The following is a 20,180-nucleotide window of genomic DNA, read 5'->3' as shown; positions in this document are numbered from 1 at the left end:
GTCCCAGCTTAGTTCAGTGGAGCCTATTCCAAAGGAACATCTCTTTCTTTCTCCAGTACTGGTGCCAGTGGCCTATCAATAGAAACCCTTGTCTCCCATAGCATTCCTCAGCCATGCATTTAATCTTTTAATCTGTTTGACCCTTTGCCAGTTTGTAGGTGGTTCAGGCGATAATCTAGATCATGTTACCTTTTGAGGTTCTGCCTTTTAATTTGGACTCTGGCTCCTCAAACTCCCTCAGCAGATCCTCATTCCTAGTTTTATCATTGTTGTTGGTTCCTACATGGACGTCAACAATGGGATTCCATCCCACCTTCTCCAATTTCTTCTTCAGCTGCAAGGAGATGTGTTTAACCCTGGCACCAGGCAGGCAACCCAGCCTTCGTAACTCCTGATCACGGCTGTGGTGAACAGTAACTATCGCCCTGACTATACGGCCCTATTACTACCACAGTCCTTTTCACTCCCTCTCAGTTAAAATGGCTCCCTGTATCATGGTGCCATGGTCCATTTGCCCATCCTCACTGCAGACCTTGTTCGCATCATTGCTAGTCGCAAGTGTGTGGGCTGAGTTCTTTCTGCTAAGACTGGTGGTCTTGCACAACAGAAAACTCACATTTTTCCTGGGAAAAAGGAACTGATTTTAGTAATGCAAATCCATGAAGCTAGTGCACTGAACATCTCACTCCCTCAATCAGACCAATGGAGGTGCAAAGTGAAAACTAAATAAGGCTACTTATTTAAGAATTCATTATTAGTTCAATATAGGTTTCATAATTCAAAAGTTATCCCAGCTGGTATTTCAAACAGCTATTGGGTGAAATGTGGGCAGCTAACAGAGAAAGCTATTCAGCCAATCCATTTCTTCTGGTTCCTTAGGTCCATGCACCCTGCCCCTGTCACATGCTCACCCCTATAGAATGGGTGAATTCTTGTTACTCAAACACATGATGGAGGGGTCCTAGTAGGAGTTGGTTGCTTCAAGAGAAGAGTGGGAAAAGGGAAGAAAATTGGGAAACAAAAAAGTGGCATTAGCATGGGCCTGGCCATGGTGTGTTTGTGCTCCTTGCTATAGAATCATAGGTTCAATAAGTGAACATAGAAACATACGTAAATATGAACATATGTATTAGGAGTAGGCCACTCGGCCCCTTGAGCCTGCTCCACCATTCAACAAGATCATGGCTGATCTGATTGTAACCTCAACTCCACATTTCCACCTACCCCCAATCACCTTTCACCCCCTTGCTTTATCAAGAATCTATCTACCTCTGCCTTAAAAATATTCAAAGACTCTGCTTTCACTGCCTTTTGAGGAAGAAAATTCCAAAGACTCACGATCCTCAGAGAAAAACATTCTCCTCATTTCTGTCTTAAATGGGCAACCCCTTATGTTTAAACAGTGACACCTAGTTCTAGATTCTCTCACAAGGGGAAACATTCTTTCCACATCCACCCAGTCAAGACCCCTCAGGATCTTATATGTTTCAATCAAGTCGCCTCAGAATCTTCTAAACTCCAGTGGATACAAACCTAGCCTGTCCAGCCTTTCCTCGGAAGACAACCCGCCATTCCAGGTATTGCTCTGGTCAACCTTTCTGAACTACTTCCAATGCATTTACATCCTTCCTTTAAATAAGGAGACACATACAGTACCCCAGATGTGGTCTCACCAATGCCCTGTATAGCTGAAGCATAATCTCCCTACTTTTGTATTCAATTCCCCTCGCAATAAACAAGGACATTCTATTAGCTTTCCTAATTACCCCTCGCAATAAACAATGACATTCTATTAGCTTTCCTAATTATTTGCTGTAACTGCATACTACCCTTTTACAAATCATGCACTAGGACACCCAGATCCCTCTGCATCTCAGAGCTCTGCAAGCTCTCACCATTTAGATAATATGCTCCTTTTTTATTCCTCCTGCCAAGATGGAAATTGTACATTTTCCAACATTATATTCCATTTGCCAGATCTTTGCCCATTCACTTCACCTATTGTTAAGACTGAGGTGGGAGGAGTGCACTGTTAATTCAGTCCCAGTTCTCCACAGGTCACAACGTATTCTTTAAGGTTTTCCAACTTGTGGAAACAGTCAATCAGATACACAATTTTTCCCTAGAATAGAAGACACTAATCAGGTTTCTTTACTGAACAACAAAATTTACGGTTTATTATAAATCAAGTCTTAGCTAGTAATAAGGGAAAACAATATCTCATCATTTTTTTAAATCAACATTAAATTTTTTAAAAAGTCCCCTTTACCTTAGTCCCTTCACGCTCACACACATATATATTCTGCTTAATCGAAAAAAAAAAGTAAAAGGATTTTTCACTCGGCTTTGTTGCAGACAAAAAAACACACTTGGGCAGATCACTTGCCCACCCCTGAAAAAATAGCAGATGAGACTCACTGCACCAAACTAGCACACAGTCCAACCTCCAAGCACCTGTTAAAGAATATTTCAGAATTAGCTCTCTTCAGGCAGCATTGAAAAGTCATTTTGCAGGCCACCTTGTAATGCAGGAAACAAGATGAATTAACACAATGAACTTCAGAGTCTTTTAGGGAATTGTGCGACGATGAGCTGGGTTGTGGTCTTCTGTTCTTCCTTGGAAATATCTCCATTTTCTGTCCTTTTTTGACATTTTAGCAGCACTTACCTTCTGGTAGGAGACAAAAGTCATCACAGACACGCACTGACTATCAACTGGAACACCTGACCGTTTTCTGCCTACCCAGATGTTCTCTGTCGCTACTTGGTTTGTCCAAAGGAGTGCTTGTCAATTTCTTCCCCTGTTGCAATGGCTTCTACTCTAAGCCTAGCCCAAGCCATGTGACAAACAGCAACACTGTTGCCAATCAGCTCTCACTGTTCTCCTGATTAAAAACATTTATTTAGCTTAACTATAAATTCCTTTTTTAAAACATTTTTTAACAAAACATTCCTCAGGAATGAAATGCCATTTAAAAATGCATTTCATTACAAAATGTGGGAAAATTAGATAACACTTTTTCACACTTGTACTCTTTGCTGACGATGCTGCTTTAACATCTCACACTGAAGAGTGCCTGCAAAGTCTCATCGACAGGTTTGCGGCTGCCTGCAATGAATTTGGCCTAACCATCAGCCTCAAGAAAACGAACATCATGGGGCAGGACGTCAGAAATGCTCCATCCATCAATATTGGCGACCATGCTCTGGAAGTGGTTCAAGAGTTCACCTACCTAGGCTCAACTATCACCAGTAACCTGTCTCTAGATACAGAAATCAACAAGTGCATGGGTAAGGCTTCCACTGCTATGTCCAGACTGGCCAAGAGAGTGTGGGAAAATGGCGCACTGACACGGAACACAAAAGTCCGAGTGTATCAAGCCTGTGTCCTCAGTACCTTGCTCTATGGCAGCGAGGCCTGGACAACGTATGTCAGCCAAGAGCGACGTCTCAATTCATTCCATCTTCGCTGCCTCCGGAGAATACTTGGCATCAGGTGGCAGGACCGTATCTCCAACACAGAAGTCCTCGAGGCGGCCAACATCCCCAGCTTGTACACACTACTGAGTCAGCGGCGCTTGAGATGGCTTGGCCATGTGAGCCACATGGAAGATGGCAGGATCCTCAAGGACACATTGTACAGCGAGCTCGCCACTGGTATCAAACCCACCAGCCGTCCATGTCTCCGCTTTAAAGACGTCTGCAAACGCGACATGAAATCCTGTGACATTGATCACAAGTTGTGGCAGTCAGTTGCCAGCGTTCGCCAGAGCTGGCGGGCAGCCATAAAGACGGGGCTAAAATGTGGCGAGTCGAAGAGACTTAATAGTTGGCAGGAAAAAAGACAGAGGTGCAAGGGGAGAGCCAACTGTGCAACAGCCCCGACAAACAAATTTCTCTGCAGCACCTGTGGAAGAGCCTGTCACTCTAGAATTGGCCTTTATAGCCACTCCAGGCGCTGCTTCACAAACCACTGACCACCTCTAGGCACGTATCCATTGTCTCTCGAGATAAGGAGGCCAAAGAAGATTACAAAATGTGGGGAAAATAGAAAACACTTTTTCACACTTGTACTCATTCACTCTCTTTACTCAAATAACCTGAACAAGGTTAAATTATTGATAAAGCCTCTGCAATAACATTTTTTTACCCGCAATGTGGATAATTATTAAATGATAATTATGTAACAGTAATCTCCTTCAGGATAGTCTAGAATTCTGATTTTTAAATTTTTCAATGAAGGCTAGGGGTTATGATTGGCATGTACCAGTGTCTCTCTGTAGTTGTTACGACCTGGTGAGAAAGGTGTCACGGCGTCTCTTTCAGCCTTCATCTGGTCTTATTGTAACAGGATTTAATTTTTTAAACAGTGTTTTGAGCTACCCCTTGGTGAATCCTTGTTCACCGCTTTCCAATTATAAGACACAGAAATGAGCACAACCAGACTTTCTTAGGTTTAAGGAAGGAAAGTGAAATTTATTAAAACTTAAACTCTACTTCAGTTAATGCCTACAGATACATGCCGTGCACCACACTAGCCTGCATACGTGATACGCACGTGCAAATACATACAGAAAGGAGCAGAGGAAAAATAAAATGGAGAGGTTTGAGGCAATATCAGAAGAGTTTCTTATTACTGTGCTTCGAGCTCACTGTCGTCCTTTTGTAGGTAGTTCTTGCTGGTAGGTAATTCTTGCTTTTCATTGGGTTCCAGTATTATTCTTGTTCACTGTAGGAGACTTTTTTCTCTCTTGGGGTTCCTGTTCTCAGTCCAGGAGCAAAGAGTTTCTGAGTTTTAAAACTCTGTGGCAAGTTCAAATTCAAAAAAAAACTCCCAACAGCCAGTTAGTCATGTGACTAAACGGGTCTAACCACATCTGTTTGTGTATTCAGCGATCTTGGCAGTTAACCTGGAATGCCAGCCTCTCCACCTTCCATGCCTGGTAATCAAAAGTCCTTTGTGGATTAAATTGGAGCAGGGAGTGGCCCCATTGTCTTTTCCAAGTACTGTCTGTTGCTATGCAAATTCTTTCCAGTTAAGGGTCTGGTGTTTTTTTTTAAAACAAGTTCTTTCTTTACTCCAGTAGCAGTTTAAAAATCAACGTTCATGTGAAATTAATGTCTCATTCTTGGCAGGTGGGGGCCTGCCTGACAACATAGACTTCAAAATATTTAAGAGCCAATAACAGACCTAAGGATTCTTTTTCCATTGTGGAATATCTTTTCTGATGTCAGTTTAGCTTTTTAGAAAAATATCCCTCTGGCCTTTCTATGCCTGTTTCTTCATTTTGCAACAGGACTGCACTGACCCCCAGGTCACCAGCAACAATTGCTACCTTGAGGCTTAGTGAAATTTGGCGCAGTCAACACTGGGTCATTAATCAAAATGGCTTTTAGCCTTTCAAAAATTTGCTTGCCACTCCCCTGACAACACTACCTTAGTTTTCTTTTTCTGTAGTAAATCTGTCACAGGAGCAGCTACGGTACTGAAATTTGGTACAAACTTTTGGTAGAAACCACACATCCCCAAAAACCTCATGATTTCTTGCTTAGTCTTGGGGGTAGGGAACTCCACCAATATTTGTCCTTTTGCTGTTCTTGGTAGCACTTGGCTTTGCCCTACTACATGCCTGAGGTAGGTCACTCTCGCTTTTGTGGATTCACTTTTGTCAAGGTTTATTACTAAATCAGCTGATTGTAAATTTGAACAGAGTTTCTAATTGTTCCAAGTGGTCCTTCCAAGTGTCACTATAGACCAGTACATCATCAAGGTAAACTACGCAGTTAGGAAGAAGGGTCACTGACCCGAAACGTTAACTCTGCTTCTCTTTCCACAGATGCTGCCAGACCTGCTGAGTGGTTCCAGCCTTTCTTGTTTTTATTTACGCAGTTAGGAACATTGGCTACCACTTGGTTCATTAGTCTCTGAAAGGCTGCGGCATTTTGTAGCTCGTTAAAGGAACCTGCCAGTGTCCCTTTAACAAATCTATTTTGGTAAGAAACATGGCACTGCCCACTCTGTCAAGACAGTCTTCCAAGTGAGGGCTTGGGTCTGCCTTTGCATAGACTATAGAAAAGTTAATGCAATAACAAAGTCTGGTTGAGCCATCAGGTTTAGGCACTAATACCACTGGTGAACTCCAGCTGCTTTGACTGGGTTCTATTAGGTGGTTCTCCAGCATGCACTGAATTTCTGCTTTTAGCTGGGTCTGTTTCTCTCGACTTAAGTGGTAAGCATGTTGTTTTATAGGAACAAATTCTATATCTACATGATGTGTAGCTAAGGTTGTCCATCTTGGCTTATCCCTATGGACTTTTTTTTTAAAATGCTGTGAGTAGCCTTGTTAGGTCTTCTCGTTGGTTTGCATCTGAATATGAAAGCATAGTGTCCAATCTCGCTAGCAATTCAGTATTAGCTAACCGGATAGTCGGAGGTTCAACTTGAGAATTGTCCAGACTTCCTTCTGCCTCATCCTTCACTATCCCTGCTACCTGACATAACATGGGCTTATCCTCCTCCCAAAGATAATATTGTTTTAGCATATTGATATGACACAGCCGATACTTTTTCTGGTGATCTGGGGTGTCAATCAGATACTTTATTTCACCAATTCTCTTGACCACTGTCTATGGACCACTGAAATGTGCCTTCAATAGTCCACCCTGAAAAGGCATTAATACCACTTTATCAACGGCAGAAACATTCGGGTCTTGGCATGCTTGTCTGCCCATTTTTCATTGTGGTTTGGGAGCCTTGAAGATGTTCCTGAGCCACTTTGCAGGCTCTCCTAAGCCATTCCCAGAACATAGATATATAATCTAGCAGAGGATTCATGCCTCTAGCCTAAAAATCTGGCTGGAATTTTACGGTGGGCAGGGGAGCTGTCAACCGACTAAATAGTCGGTGGTAATCTTGCCTCCGCCGGGCCTGGGAATCCAGACCTGATTTTACAGTTCCAGGCCCTTAATTGGTCTTAGGCGGGGCATCTACCTCATTGAGGCAGATAGTCCTGCCTCATGGAGCAGTCGGACAATTAGTGGGCCGACAGTTCTTAGTCCCAGCAGCGCCACCGGCAGCGGTGGCCACTGCTGGGACTGCAACCCAGCTGAAGACCGAAGATGTCGGGGAACCCCAGAGAACTGATAAATATTTGGGGCCTCGCAGAGGATGATTGGTCTATCCCGGCGATATAAGGGGGGGGGGTCAATTGGGGTGGAGGGTGTGTTGGAGGTTGGGGGTGCTTGTGGCATCAGGGGTGGCCCTCCTGGTACAGGGTGGCTGATCAGGTGGGCCCCCCCCCCCCCCCCTCTCCAGGCCATCAGAAAGCCGCCTACTTTTATCAGGTGGCATTTCTGAGTCCTGGGCCACCCACCTGCCAGCCATAAAATCCTGTGCCAGCGGGCGGAGGCCCTTAAGTGGCTGTTAATTGGTCATTTAGGGGCCTTGATTGGCCTGGGGTGGGCAGGCCGTTTCTCACTGTCGCTGCCCTGTGGAAAATGGAGGTGGGGGTGGGTCAGGAAGGGCCCCCTGAGCCTCCCACTCCATTTTAAGCATCCACCCCACCCCACCCCACCTCGGCCCACCAGCCTGCTTTGTCGGGGGTGGGGGGACAGAAAATTCCGGCCTCTCTCTTTAATTAATTTTGGTGGACCTCGTATCTGTCTATAAACTAATTCAAAAGGACTAAAACCTGTAGACTCATTAGGTGAATCCCTACTGACAAACAAAATAAATTCTAGCCCTTTATCCCAATCATGGGAATATTCATGACTGTATGTCCTGATCATCGTTTTGAGGGTCTGAAGATAAAGCTCCTTGTATCTGTGGCTGTGTTCTATCCAAATTACCCATAGCTTCTCCAGACTCACTTTCCATAGGACCAATGCTCACTTTGTTAACTTTTTTTTTCTTTCTAAATATCTACAGAAACTCTTACTATCTGTTTTTGTATTTCTAGCTAGCTTTCTCTCGTACTCTAATTTCCCCCCCTCATTAATCTTTTAGTCATGCTTTGCTGTTTTTTATATTCTGTCCAATCTTCTGACCTGCCTCCCATCTTTGCTCAATCGTATACTTTTTCTTGAATTTTGATACCATCTTTAACTTTTTTAGTTAACCACGGATGGTGGGTCCTTTTTTTAATTTCTTGTTGGAATGTATCTATTCTGTGTATTCTGAAATACCCCCTTAAATCCCAATCATTGCATCTCTAATGACCTATCCCTTAACCTACTTTGCCAGTTCACTTTTGCTAGCTCTGCTTTCATGGCCTCTTAATTGCCCTTATTTAAGTTTAAAATACTAGTCTTGGACCCACTTTTCTCTCCCTCAATCTGAATGTAAAATTCAATCATATTATGATCGCTGCTGCCGAGGGGCACCTTCACTATGAGGTCATTAACCTATCTCATTGCACAATACCAGGCCTGCTCTCCAGTTGGCTCCAGAATGTGCTGTTCTAAGAAACTATCCCGAAAATGTGCTGTGAGCTCCTCATCTCGGCTACCTTTGCCCATCTGATTTTTCCTGTCTAAATGTAGATTAAAATCCCCCATGGTTATCGCTGTACCTTTCTGACAAGTTTCCATTATTTTTTCCTTTTATACCCTGTTCTACCATGTGGTTACTGTTAGGTGCCTGTACACCACTCTCACAAGTGACTTCTTGCATTTATCATTTCTCATCTCTATCCAAACTGCTTATACATCCTGGTTTCCTGAATTTAGGTCACCCCTCTCTATTGCATGAATACCATCATTAATTAACATAGCCACCCCTCCATCTTTTCCTAGCTTCCTGTCCTTCCTAAATATCATGCACCCTTCAATATTCAGGTCCCAATCTATATCATCCTGCAGCCATGTCTCTGTAATAGCTATCAGATCGTACTTATTTACTTCTATTTGCAGTTCATCTGTTTTGTTTCGAATGCTATGTGCATTCAGATACAGGGCCTTTAGTTTTGTCCTTTTTATTATTGTTGTAACCTCTAGCCTTATCTGCTGTTTCACCCTTAGATTTGTTCTCTCTGTCCCTTCCTGTCACGGTCTGTATATCATTTCCCTTGTTAATACCTTTCTCTCTTGCCTTCTCTCTACTCTTTGATTTACCATATCTTCTCAAATTTGATCCCTTGCCCCCACTATTTAGTTTAAAACCCTCTCTACTTCCGTAGTTATGCGGCTCACTAGAACATTGGTCCCAGCATGATTCAGGTGAAGACCATCCCAATGATACAGCCACCACTTTTCCCAGTACTGGTGCCCATGCCCCATGAAGTGGAACCCACTTCTGCCACACATTTATTTCTCGAATCTTATTTGCCGTATGCCAATTTGCACATGGCTCAGGTAATAATCCAGAGATTATTACCTTTTAAGGTTCTGCTTAATTTGGTGCCTAGCTCCTTATACTGAATATACAGGACCTCCTTTCCTTGTCCTGCCTATTATGTTGTTATTATCTAGATGGACCATGATGACTGGATCCTCCCCCTCCCACTATCTAGGTTCCTGTCCAACCCTGAGCAGATGCCCTGAACCTTGGCACTGGGCAGAAAACACAGCCTTCTGGTCTCTCGCTCTTTGCTGTAGAGAACAGTGTCAATCCCCCTCACTATACAGTCCCCAACTACCATTACTTTCATTTTTGCTCCCTCCACTTGAATGGCTTCCTGTACCAAGGTGCCGTGGCCAGTCTGCTCATCTACACTGCAGACCTCGCTTTCATCCACACAGGTTGCAAGCACCTCAAACCTGTTTGACAATTGCAAAGGCTGAAGCTCCTGCACTACCGCCTGTTTGGTCCCTTTACCTGCCTCACTCATGGTCACATCCTCCAGTCTCCCACCGCTGACCAAAACAGACAACCCTATTCTAAGGGGAGTGACCGTCTTCTGGTACAAAGTGTACAGGTATCTCTTCCCCCTCCCTAATGTTGCAGTGTCTGCAGTTTGGCTTCCAGATCAATAATCCTGATCCAGAATTCCTCTAGCTGCTTACGCTTTCTGCAGATGTATTTGTCCTGGATTGCATTGGAGTCCAGGAGATCCCACATTCCACAGCTGCAACACAACACCTGTCCTGCCATTGTTAGGTTGTTTAGTTAATTTATAAAATAATTAACTTAGAATAATTCCAATGTACACTACTATTTTACTGTGCTTGTTAAATGCTAGTACCACCTACAGCGAAGAGCTGTATGTCCAGGAAGAGGCATATAAGAAATGAATCATGTTGTTCTCTATATATGAACAATTTGGACATAAATTTAGGGGGCATGATCAAGAAGTTTGCAGACAGCACAAAGATTGGCCTTGTGGTAGATAGTGAGGAGGATAGCTGTAGGCCACAGGAAGATATTGATGGTCTGGTCAGATGGGCAGAAAAGTGGCAAATGTAATTCAACCCAGAGAAGTGCGTGGTGATGCAAAGGAATACATGATGAATGGGAAAATGCTGAGAAGTGTCGAGGAAGTGAGGGACCTTGGAGTGAATGTCCACAGATCCCTGAAGGTAGCTGAACAGGTTGATTTAAGGTGGTTAGGAAGGCATATGGAATACTTTCCTTTATTAGCTGAGGTATAGAATATAAGAGCAGGGAGGTTATGATGGAACTGTATAACTCATTGGTTAGGCCTCAACTTGAGTACTGTGTGCAGTTCTGGTCACCTCATTACAGAAAGGATAAAATTGCGCTAGGGAGGGTATAGAGGAGATTTACGAGGATATTGCCAGGACTGGAAAAAATGCAGCTATGAGGAAAGATTGGATAGGCTGGAATTGTTCTCCTTGGAACAGAGAAGGCTGAGGAGAGATCTGATTGAAATGTACAATATTTTGAGGGGCCTGGATAGAGTGGAGGTGAAGGGTCTATTCACCTTCGCAGAGAGGTCAGTGACTAGGGTGCATAGATTTAAAGTGATTGGTAGAAAGATTAGAGGGGAGATGAGGAAAAATCTTTTCACCCAGAGGGTGGTGATGGTCTGGAACTCACTATCTGAAAGGGTAGTTGAGGCAGAAACCCTCAACTCATTCGAAAGGAGTCTGGATATGCACCTCAAGTGCTGTAATCTGCAGGGCTACGGACCAAATGCTGGAAGGTGGGATTAGAATGGGTGGATCGTTTTTTGGCCAGCACAGATTCGATGGGCCAAGTGGCCTCTTTCTGTGCCTTAAACTTTCTAAGATTCTATGTTTCTATGATTCGATTACAGGTAAATCCTTATTGGGAAAAGTATTGGGTTCACGTGCTAGCTGATGCCTGTCGGATATCACTGCTGTGGAAGGTTGGAGGCATCTATCTGGACACAGACATCATATCATTGAAACCCTTGGCGTTCCAAAACTTCCTCGGTGCTGAAGGATATGAGACAGCTAATAATGCAGCACTGGGATTTGAGAAACATCATAAGTTTATCTGGGAATGCATGGAAGACTACACCAGGAACTACAAAGGAAGTGTTTGGGGTTACCAAGGCCCGGCTTTGATGAGCAGAGTGTTGAAGCGGTGGTGCCACTCCAATAATCTGGGACAATTTTTCAATTCGGAATGTAAAGGCATTTCCTATTTGCCACCTAAATATTTCTACCCAATTTCATACAGCAGTTGGGAAAGTTACTTCCAACCCTGGACAAAGTCCAATATTGAATTGTTTTTCTCCGAGTCAAAAGGGGCACATCTTTGGAATTTCAAAAGTTATGGGCAGCAAAATCAAGTCATTGCAGGAAGTGGGACACTACTGGAATATTTCTTCTCAAAGTATTGCCCCACGACCTACAAATCTCTGCTAAAAAGTGCCAGTTAAGCTCAACACGGACATAAATTTGTTTGATTATGACGTTTGACCAATTTCGTCACCACTGCTGCTTGGCAATGGGACTGACATTTCCAAATGTTAATAAATGTAAATGAAAGAATAATTACTTAACTCATTGCGCCGGCTGTCCTGCTCCCATATTACAGTCGGTGGCTGGCACTTGCACACCGTCCGATCCCTGACCAGTGAAGTATGGTGGAATACTGATGGGGAGGGGGTAGGAGGTAGGTTTTTGTGAGGGAGGGAGCGGCGTCAAACCTTTTTGATTGGTCTATGGGTTGGTGGGAAGGGGTAAATTTAATTAACTCTGCGGGGAGGGGGAAAGGTTGGGATCGCAAGGTACATTTTTGTGGTGGTGGGGGGAAAGAGGGCAAGTAATAAATGTTAAGGTCAGTGGTGATGGTAGTGGGGGGAGGGGAGGGGAGGTGGGGTGGGAGAGGGTCGTGGTAATTGTATTCAGTTTTTTAAAATCCGGTTTCTTTAAAAATTTTAAATTAGAGGCTGAAAGCCCCTTCAAAATGGCACCAGCAACTGTGCAGTGGCACTGGACGCCATTGCTGTGGATGGACCGCCCACCCCCTCCATGTCATTGGGGGTGGGCAAACTGCCCCGACTATTTAAATGAGCCACGGCAGCGGTGAACATTTAGAATCCAGCCCAAAATGGCAATTGGTGTGCTGTTTACATCAGAGAGCCTTGATTTCCATATTAAAAGGGGTGCATCACCTCAAACAGTTGGGCACTTTGTACAACTGGCAGTAGGCCTCTTCAAAATGGCAGTGGCTCAGTTGCCGGTGTTCATGGGCCGCAAAGGTGACGGACCCTATTTTGAGGCAGTTAGTCTCCATCAGGCAAGATCAGCAAACTTTGACCTCGGAGTGTTATCACAATGGTTTTGATATCATAAAACCTCATTGTGCAGACAATAATACATTTTGATATAACCTACATGACACGCTCAACATCAGCGTGCCACACCACACACACACTGCACTGAGCTAATAGGCCTCCTTCAATGTATTGCTGGGGTGTATGGGATGTTCAGATAGAGGTAGTACCCTTGTATTTTCAGTCAGTTTGTAGAATGGACTGGAATCACTGGTCCTCATCTATACCCAACTCTCACTGCTGGCTCTGAGTGCCACGCCCCAGTACACCTTCTCAGCCTACGGGCCGTGAGTAGTGAGGGGAGAAATGATGAACATGACACCACCTGGCCGGATGTCTTTCTTGATAAAGGTAACGGCCAGTGTGGAAGTTTAGTTTAGTTTAGAGATACAGCACTGAAACAGGCCCTTCGGCCCACCGAGTCTGTGCCGACCATCAACCACCCATTTATACTAATCCTACACTAATCCCATATTCCTCCCACATCCCCACCTGTCCCTATATTTCCCTACCACCTACCTATACTAGGGGCAATTTATAATGGCCAATTAACCTATCAACCTGCAAGTCTTTGGCATGTGGGAGGAAACCGGAGCACCCGGAGGAAACCCACGCAGACACAGGGAGAACTTGCAAACTCCACACAGGCAGTACCCAGAATTGAACCCGGGTCGCTGGAGCTGTGAGGCTGCGGTGCTAACCACTGCGCCACTGTGCCACCCTTGCCCCCTCATTTATTTCTCTGGGTCCTTCAATGTTACGGACTCCTTGACCTGCAATCTCACCAGTTCCCCCCACCCCCACAGATCTTCCCCCATCCTGGATCTCTCCCTCCCTCATCTACACTCTGGTTCTGCAAGGATTCCAAGCAGCTCAAGTGACCATCATGCTCTGGAGCAAAGGCGTACCACACCATATTGTGTGGACTACGGTTGTTGGGATACCAGCTATGGATAAAATAGCAAGGGAAGGAGTGTCCCTTCAAGCCTTAGTTGGCAACCCACCTCAGAGAGGGAAACTCTGAATCCAAACCTACAGCTTGGAGACCTCGTTGCCACCATCCCAGTTCACTGAGCTATGACAGATGAGCTCCAGACTTAAAGGGTAGGGTCAGTCAGCACAAACTTTACTCCACCTTAAAGCACCAATGCTCAGGCAGGAAGGAAATCCACTTCAACTACAGTGTATTGCTAAAATTCCTGATCTAATAGTATCAGTGTCTGGGTTCAGCTGATGGTCTGCAAATAACAGTGTCCTTCCCTCTACAGAATGTAGACATCCCTGCAGAGATGTAATTCCACAGACTCTGGTTGCCTGCCTGCACTTTATCAAAATGGCTGCCCACCTTGTGTGCAGCCAGGCAGTTCGGCTGTGAAAAGCATTGCCTCGAGTCTGATCCTGCTGTCACCAGAAACCCACATGTCACAGCGTAGGAACTTGGATGGTGAGAAACACTGCACACCCGTTCCTGATTGGTTTTCCACCTCTGTTAATCCAGTAACATTGAAGCCAGTTGTAGTCCCTTCGGCAGCTCAGGGAGCAAGACTTAAACCTGGGGCCTCCCAAGAGTGTAGAGCTTAAGTGTTCCTCAAAGCTGTGCCTTCTCACACTAGGCGATCTGTAGAATTCAGTGGGGGGGGGGGGAGTTTAAACCCCCCCCCCCCCCAAAACAACACACCTTTTTGATTTGAGTGGGAAGTTAATATTCCCCAAAATTTCAAGCCTGGCCCAAATCCACCTCAAACCGCTGCACGTTTGGGACCAATGGCAAGGAACCAATCCATCCTCAGGATGTAGGGCTCTCATTTAAATATTTTATTGAGGCTGCATGCCAAAGCTTTCATCTGTGTTCCAGCTTTAATACTGGCTGGCTGTGTTTCCCAAGCTGAAGGGAAGGGAAGACCACAAGATGGGCGAATCAAATGCCTTTCTGGCACTGCCTCCCCTCCACACAACTCAGGCTACTCTGTTAACCACCCTGGCAATCGGACCCACCCCTGTGTTTGGAACTCACCGCCAACCGCCCCCCCCCCCCCCCCCCCCCCACCCACCCCAACCAAAACCCTCTGCCCCCTCATCTATTTCTCTGGGTCCTTCAATGTTACGGACTCCTTGACCTGCAATCTCACCAGTTCCCCCCACCCCCACAGATCTTCCCCCATCCTGGATCTCTCCCTCCCTCATCTACACTCTGGTTCTGCAAGCCTACTCATCCATACTTCTGGGATTCCTGACCACTAAATGACGTCCTTCTGTTAAACGTCAACCCCTTGCCCACTTTCTCCTAATCTCTTGTAAATACCTGGGCCCATATCAGAGTTTAGAGGATCATCTGAGTCTGCTCATTCAGTATTGTCTTGTAATTCACTGATATACACCCTGTCTTTACTAACTCACTCACTCAGACACTCCAATTATTGATTAATTTGTTCTCTCTCTCTCTATAAAGATTACTATGGTACCTATTTTGCTGTGCTGTGCTATGAAGATGCAGATAGTATATAAATCATTGCCTCAGTAACTGGAGCTATCAATATCAGGGAAACCTTACGCATGAGAATTTCAGACCCAACAAATGGATTTACATCAAAGTTGGGAGTTTGGTTCAGACCAAGATTGGGAAGAGTCCTGAGGCCGGTCTGGCTGTTTGGAACAGCTCGACAACAAACTGCATTTATACAGCGGCCTTAACTCAGTAAACACCCCAATGTACTCCACAGGAGCATTATCAAACAAAATTTGACACCGAGCCACATATGGAGATTTGGGGCAGATGACCAAAAGCTTGATCAAAGCAGTATGTTTTAGGGATTATCTTAAAGGAGGAAAGAAAGGTGGAGAAGTTTAGGGCCAAGACAGCAGAAAGTGCTGCCAGCAATGGTGGAGCGATTAAAATTGGGGATGCACAAGAGGCCAAAATTAGAGGTGTGCAGATATCTCTGAGGGTTGTAGGGCTGGAGAAGGTTACAGAGATAGGGAGGGGTGAGGCCATGGAAAGATTTGAAAAGAAGGATGAGAATTTTAAACTCGAGGCGTTGCTTAACTATAAATTGGTGTTAGTCAGCGAGCACAGGGATGATGGATGAATCAGACTTGGTGCGAGTTAGAACATATGCAGCAGTGTTTAGGATGACCTCTGGTTTATTAAAGGTGGGAGGCTGAATCACCAACTCTACAACAATAACTTGCATTTACATGGTTTCCTTAATGTAGAAAAACATCTCCAAATACTTCAGAGGCTTCACAAAAATATCTATCCAAAACAGGAGGCTTTGGAGAATTGCCATTAATATAACAATCTTGCCATTCCCTCTCTTTCACTTTCTTATCCTCCTCTTTCTGAATTCTCTCTCTCTCTTTCTCACTCCTCTCTCTCTCTCTAGCTTGCCCAACTTCTGGATTTGGCAGTGATTTTTCTTTCTGTTATGCCATCACAGCTTGAGTCACCAAGAACACTCCCTTTTATCCAATACACATATAAACCTACACACGTGTGCACATTCATACACATACATGTAAACTGACACGCACAGAATATACCGAGTGAATGAGAAAATTCACTTAGCTCACAAGTGGATCAATTTAGATCTGGAGATTAATGGGAAGACCTGTATCCCTGAGAATTGCTGTATATTTAGAGGCAGCTACATTGACTATAGATTGTTGTACAAAACAAATTACATTTTCTGAAGCGACTCAATTTTTTTCTAGATATAACTGTTGAGCTACGTTGATAGTGCTCACTTGTTGTTGCTCCTGCTGTGATATTCTTGGCCTCATTCACAATAGTTACACAGTCCAGTGTCCAGTCACTCCAGTTCTAGTTTGTAATTTTCCCCATCATTTCTCCTGGGGACACAGCCTGTCTCGAACAGATGTAGTGCTTTACATCCCAGGTACCTCCCCAATGGCCTACACCTCATGTGCCATCTTATGAAATGTGTCTTGTCTGCCTCTTTGACTGTAGGAGGTGCTACTGCAGCTCAATAGTTCTGTGCTCACCCAACATTCGCATGCAGCAGGAGTCACTGCTAGTGATCAGGAGCAGGAATCCGGGCTGCTCCTCATCATCTCACCTCTTGCCAAACCCAGGGGTACTGAAGCTCACTGTAGCCCATGGCTGAATATCAGCAAGTGCAGTGTAGACTAGAGGCTGGATCATTGTTGTTCCTGTGAAGCAGCTACTTACTGCCTTCACCAGCTGAATCACTGGGGCCACAAACCATAGTATCTTTAACCTATTTTGTTAACTGAATTTCCTCATCCATAAAGAAGCAAATTAAGGATTCAATGATAAATAAAAAGATACAAGTTGAAATGTCATTGACCTGTAGCACCTCCACTGGTAGGAGAGTGTAATTACAGTGTGACAAGTTTACATAGGTAATTTCTATTATACATATGGACATCGGAGACTTGAATGGAAAAAAAAAGTTGAGAGGAAGCATGTTCAGATGTGAGATTTTTAATGCATGAAATAGATTGTATCAGGATCAGGTAGTGTGCTTGAGCTTCAAACCTGCTGATTGTTTTGAAAGAACTTATTTGAATCTTCTGCGCTTTCTGAAATGGATCATAGTGGTTAACTTTTAACTGCCTTCTGAAGTGTCCTAGCAAGACACATAGTTCTAACAAGCTACCACGTGCAGTGGTCCAAGAAGAACAACCACACCTCAGGAACTTGGTATGGGCAGTAAATGCCAGCCTCGCCAGTGACATCCACATCCCAATAATTTGTATAATTATACTCCAGTCACTCGTTTGTGTGTGTGTGTGCTTTTTTAATTGCATAGAATGCCTCAAATTGCAAGTTAACAGTCCTGTGATTCCATATGTTGATGTGATATGTCAATAATGAAACCATTGTAAACTAATGAACTTGTGAATAGGAAATAAACTTTATTGCTTTTAAACTTTGGAGAGATGTTTTTCTTGTAGTGTGATGACATCATTGTGCTAGCCCTGGTTTTCTGGAAGAGATGAGCTGATGGATGAACTGGGCCAGGGTGGAAAAAGGTATCATAGGAAGGGGATGGGAAATGGGTGGGAGGGAAGGGAGGGTAGAGGTGGATGGGAGGAAGAGGAGGGAAGAGGAATGGAAAGGAGAGAAGGGAAGGGAGAGAAATAGAAGGTAGGGGAGGAGGAGAATGGGAGAAAGGTGAAAAAAGGGAGTGGGAATGGAATGGAAAGTAGAGGGGGATAGAAGATAAGAATGGAAAGGAAGTGTGGGGAGGGGAGAGAGGGGAGGAATAGAATGGGTAGAGTGAATGGGATGAGAGGGGAGGCATTGGGGGAAAGGGAGGGGTGGGGGATGGGTGAAGGGAAGGGGCAGGGTAAGGGTTAGGTGGGGGTGGGGAGAATGATGGGATGGGGAAAGGAGAGGGAGGGGAGAGGGGAGGGCAGAGGTTGTGGGGAGGGAGGGATTGAGGGGAGGGAGGGAAAAAGATGGAAGGGGTGAAGGGAGGGAAGGAGTGAGGGGAGGGGAGGGGATAAAAGGGGGTGGAGAGGGGAGGGGTGAAGGATAGGGAGGGATAAGGGGTAGGGATGGGGAAGGAGGTGAAGGGGAAGTGGAAATGGGTGAAGAGGCGAGGGGGGTAGGGTGAGGGAGAGGAGGGTGGATGGAGGAGGTGGAGGGGAGGGGTAGATAGAGGAGGCAGGGGTGAAGGGGAGGGGTAGATAGAGGAGGGGGAGAGGGAAGAGGGTGAAGGGGTGAGAAGGTGAGGGGGAGGGAGAGGAGAGAGAACGAGTGTAAGGGAGGGGGAGGCAGGGGTGTGAAGGGGAAAGGTAGGGAAGGAGGGGGAAAGGAGATGGGGAAATGGGTGAAGGGAAAGGGAGGGAATGGAGTGGTGGTGGAAAGTGAGGGGGAGAAAAGAGAGGGCAAATGGGGAGAGGAAAGGGAGTGGGTAGTATTGGGAGGATAGGCAGAAGCAGAGGGTGGAGGAGAGGAGGGGAGCGGAGGGATAGAGCAGAGAGTATGAGAGGGGTATGGGGGTGGGGAAAGGGTGGAAGGGGGAGGGGATTGGATGCAAGCGGCATGGTGTGCAAGAGGGGAGGGTGAATGGAAACAGAGCGAGAGACTGGAAAGGTGGAGGGAAATGAGACGAGAGAGAGGAGAATTGATGGAATGAAGTGGGAAGAGAGGAGGGTAAGAGGATAAGGTGGGGAAGGGGAGTGGGTGGGAGGGGAGGGGTTATGGGTGGGGAGGGAGGAGGGAATATTTCAACAGATAATATGACCAGAACAATCTGATAAAGATCTCAGAAGAACACAGGATTTTGTCTAAAAGCAAAATACTGCGGATGCTGGAAATCTGAAACAAAAACAAGAAATGCTGGATTCACTCAGCAGGTCTGGCAGCATCTGTGGAAAGAGAAGCAGAGTTAACGTTTCGGGTCAGTGACCCTTCTTCGGAACTGACAAATATTAGAAAAGTCACAGATTATAAACAATTGAGGTGGGGGTTGGGCAAGAGATAACAAAGGAGAAGGTGGCCTGGTCCAATCTGCACCTTCTCCTTTGTTATCTCTTGCCCAACCCCCACCTCAATTGTTTATAATCTGTGACTTTTCTAATATTTGTCAGTTCCGAAGAAGGGTCACTGACCCGAAACGTTAACTCTGCTTCTCTTTCCACAGATGCTGCCAGACCTGCTGAGTGAATCCAGCATTTCTTGTTTTGGTACAGGATTTTGTTTTATCTGTGATCTGTGTGGTTTATCATTCTTGATTTCCACAGATTTAATCTGAATATTTATAAATCAATATGTGCCTAAGAAACCATTTCAAAAATAAATTGTACATGTCCGGGTGATATTTGCAAAGCCCCACACTGCGAGTGATCTTCTGATTGACATCGGCTACACGTGAGGCCTGGTCAGCAAACAGGGCCTGGGAAGGTTAACTCTATAATCCAGGAATTAAGTTGCAGACTGAGATGACGTCTTGTAAAATTAGCTTTTACATTTGATTTAGATGAATTTGTTTTGAAGGTAACGATTGAAGTCTCCATTGAAGAGCTCTCTCTATGAGTCAATTATAACCAATACTGCCCAGTCTGGTATAAAAACAGAAAATGCTGGAAATCACGCAGGTCCAGAAGCATCTGCAGAGAGAAAAACAGAGTTAATGTTTCATGCCAATGACCTTTTGTCAGAGGTCATCTGACATCACCACTGAGCGGCCTAGCTCTAATTTTCAGGGTATGCCCCCATTGTTCTGGACTCCTTTCTGGTTGTGGAGTCACAAATAGAGCAGGAAGGCCTCCAGTTTGATCCCTGGTGTGCGCTGAGTTTTGAGTTGCAGGAGGCAGTGGATAGCCTCAGGTGCTGAGGTGTGGTAAGCTGGCTGGGCACTATCTGGTTCTCCCCTGATCTTCAGGTGTCATCTGTTAGGGGGTGAAGGAGTGGCATTGGGTGATGTGAACCTGTAGAAGGGGATCCCACACCTTCTGGTCCTTCCCCAGCTCGAGGTGCAA

The 20,180-nt window shown here is 45.1% G+C and overlaps 1 protein-coding gene across 4 annotated transcripts in view; it reads left to right on the top strand.

Moving 5' to 3' along the window:
• LOC137375110 (lactosylceramide 4-alpha-galactosyltransferase-like) overlaps window positions 1–12,183 on the top strand; it is a 165,356-nt gene extending 153,173 nt beyond the window's left edge. For 3 of the 4 annotated variants that reach the window (XM_068041743.1, XM_068041742.1, XM_068041744.1), the window contains one exon: window positions 11,217–12,181. In XM_068041743.1, coding sequence (XP_067897844.1) covers window positions 11,217–11,807 — 591 coding nt within the window. In that variant the 3' untranslated portion in view covers window positions 11,808–12,181. Of the gene's footprint in view, window positions 1–11,216 lie in introns of all 4 variants that reach the window. The other variant, XM_068041745.1, reaches the window with a different exon arrangement.
• The last annotated feature ends 7,997 nt before the right edge of the window (window positions 12,184–20,180 follow it).

The sequence above is a fragment of the Heterodontus francisci genome, chromosome 11 (assembly GCF_036365525.1).
Source record: "Heterodontus francisci isolate sHetFra1 chromosome 11, sHetFra1.hap1, whole genome shotgun sequence".
Lineage (NCBI taxonomy): Eukaryota > Metazoa > Chordata > Chondrichthyes > Heterodontiformes > Heterodontidae > Heterodontus > Heterodontus francisci.
Note: the sequence above shows the minus strand (reverse complement) of the source record. Positions and strands in the feature narration are given on the sequence as shown.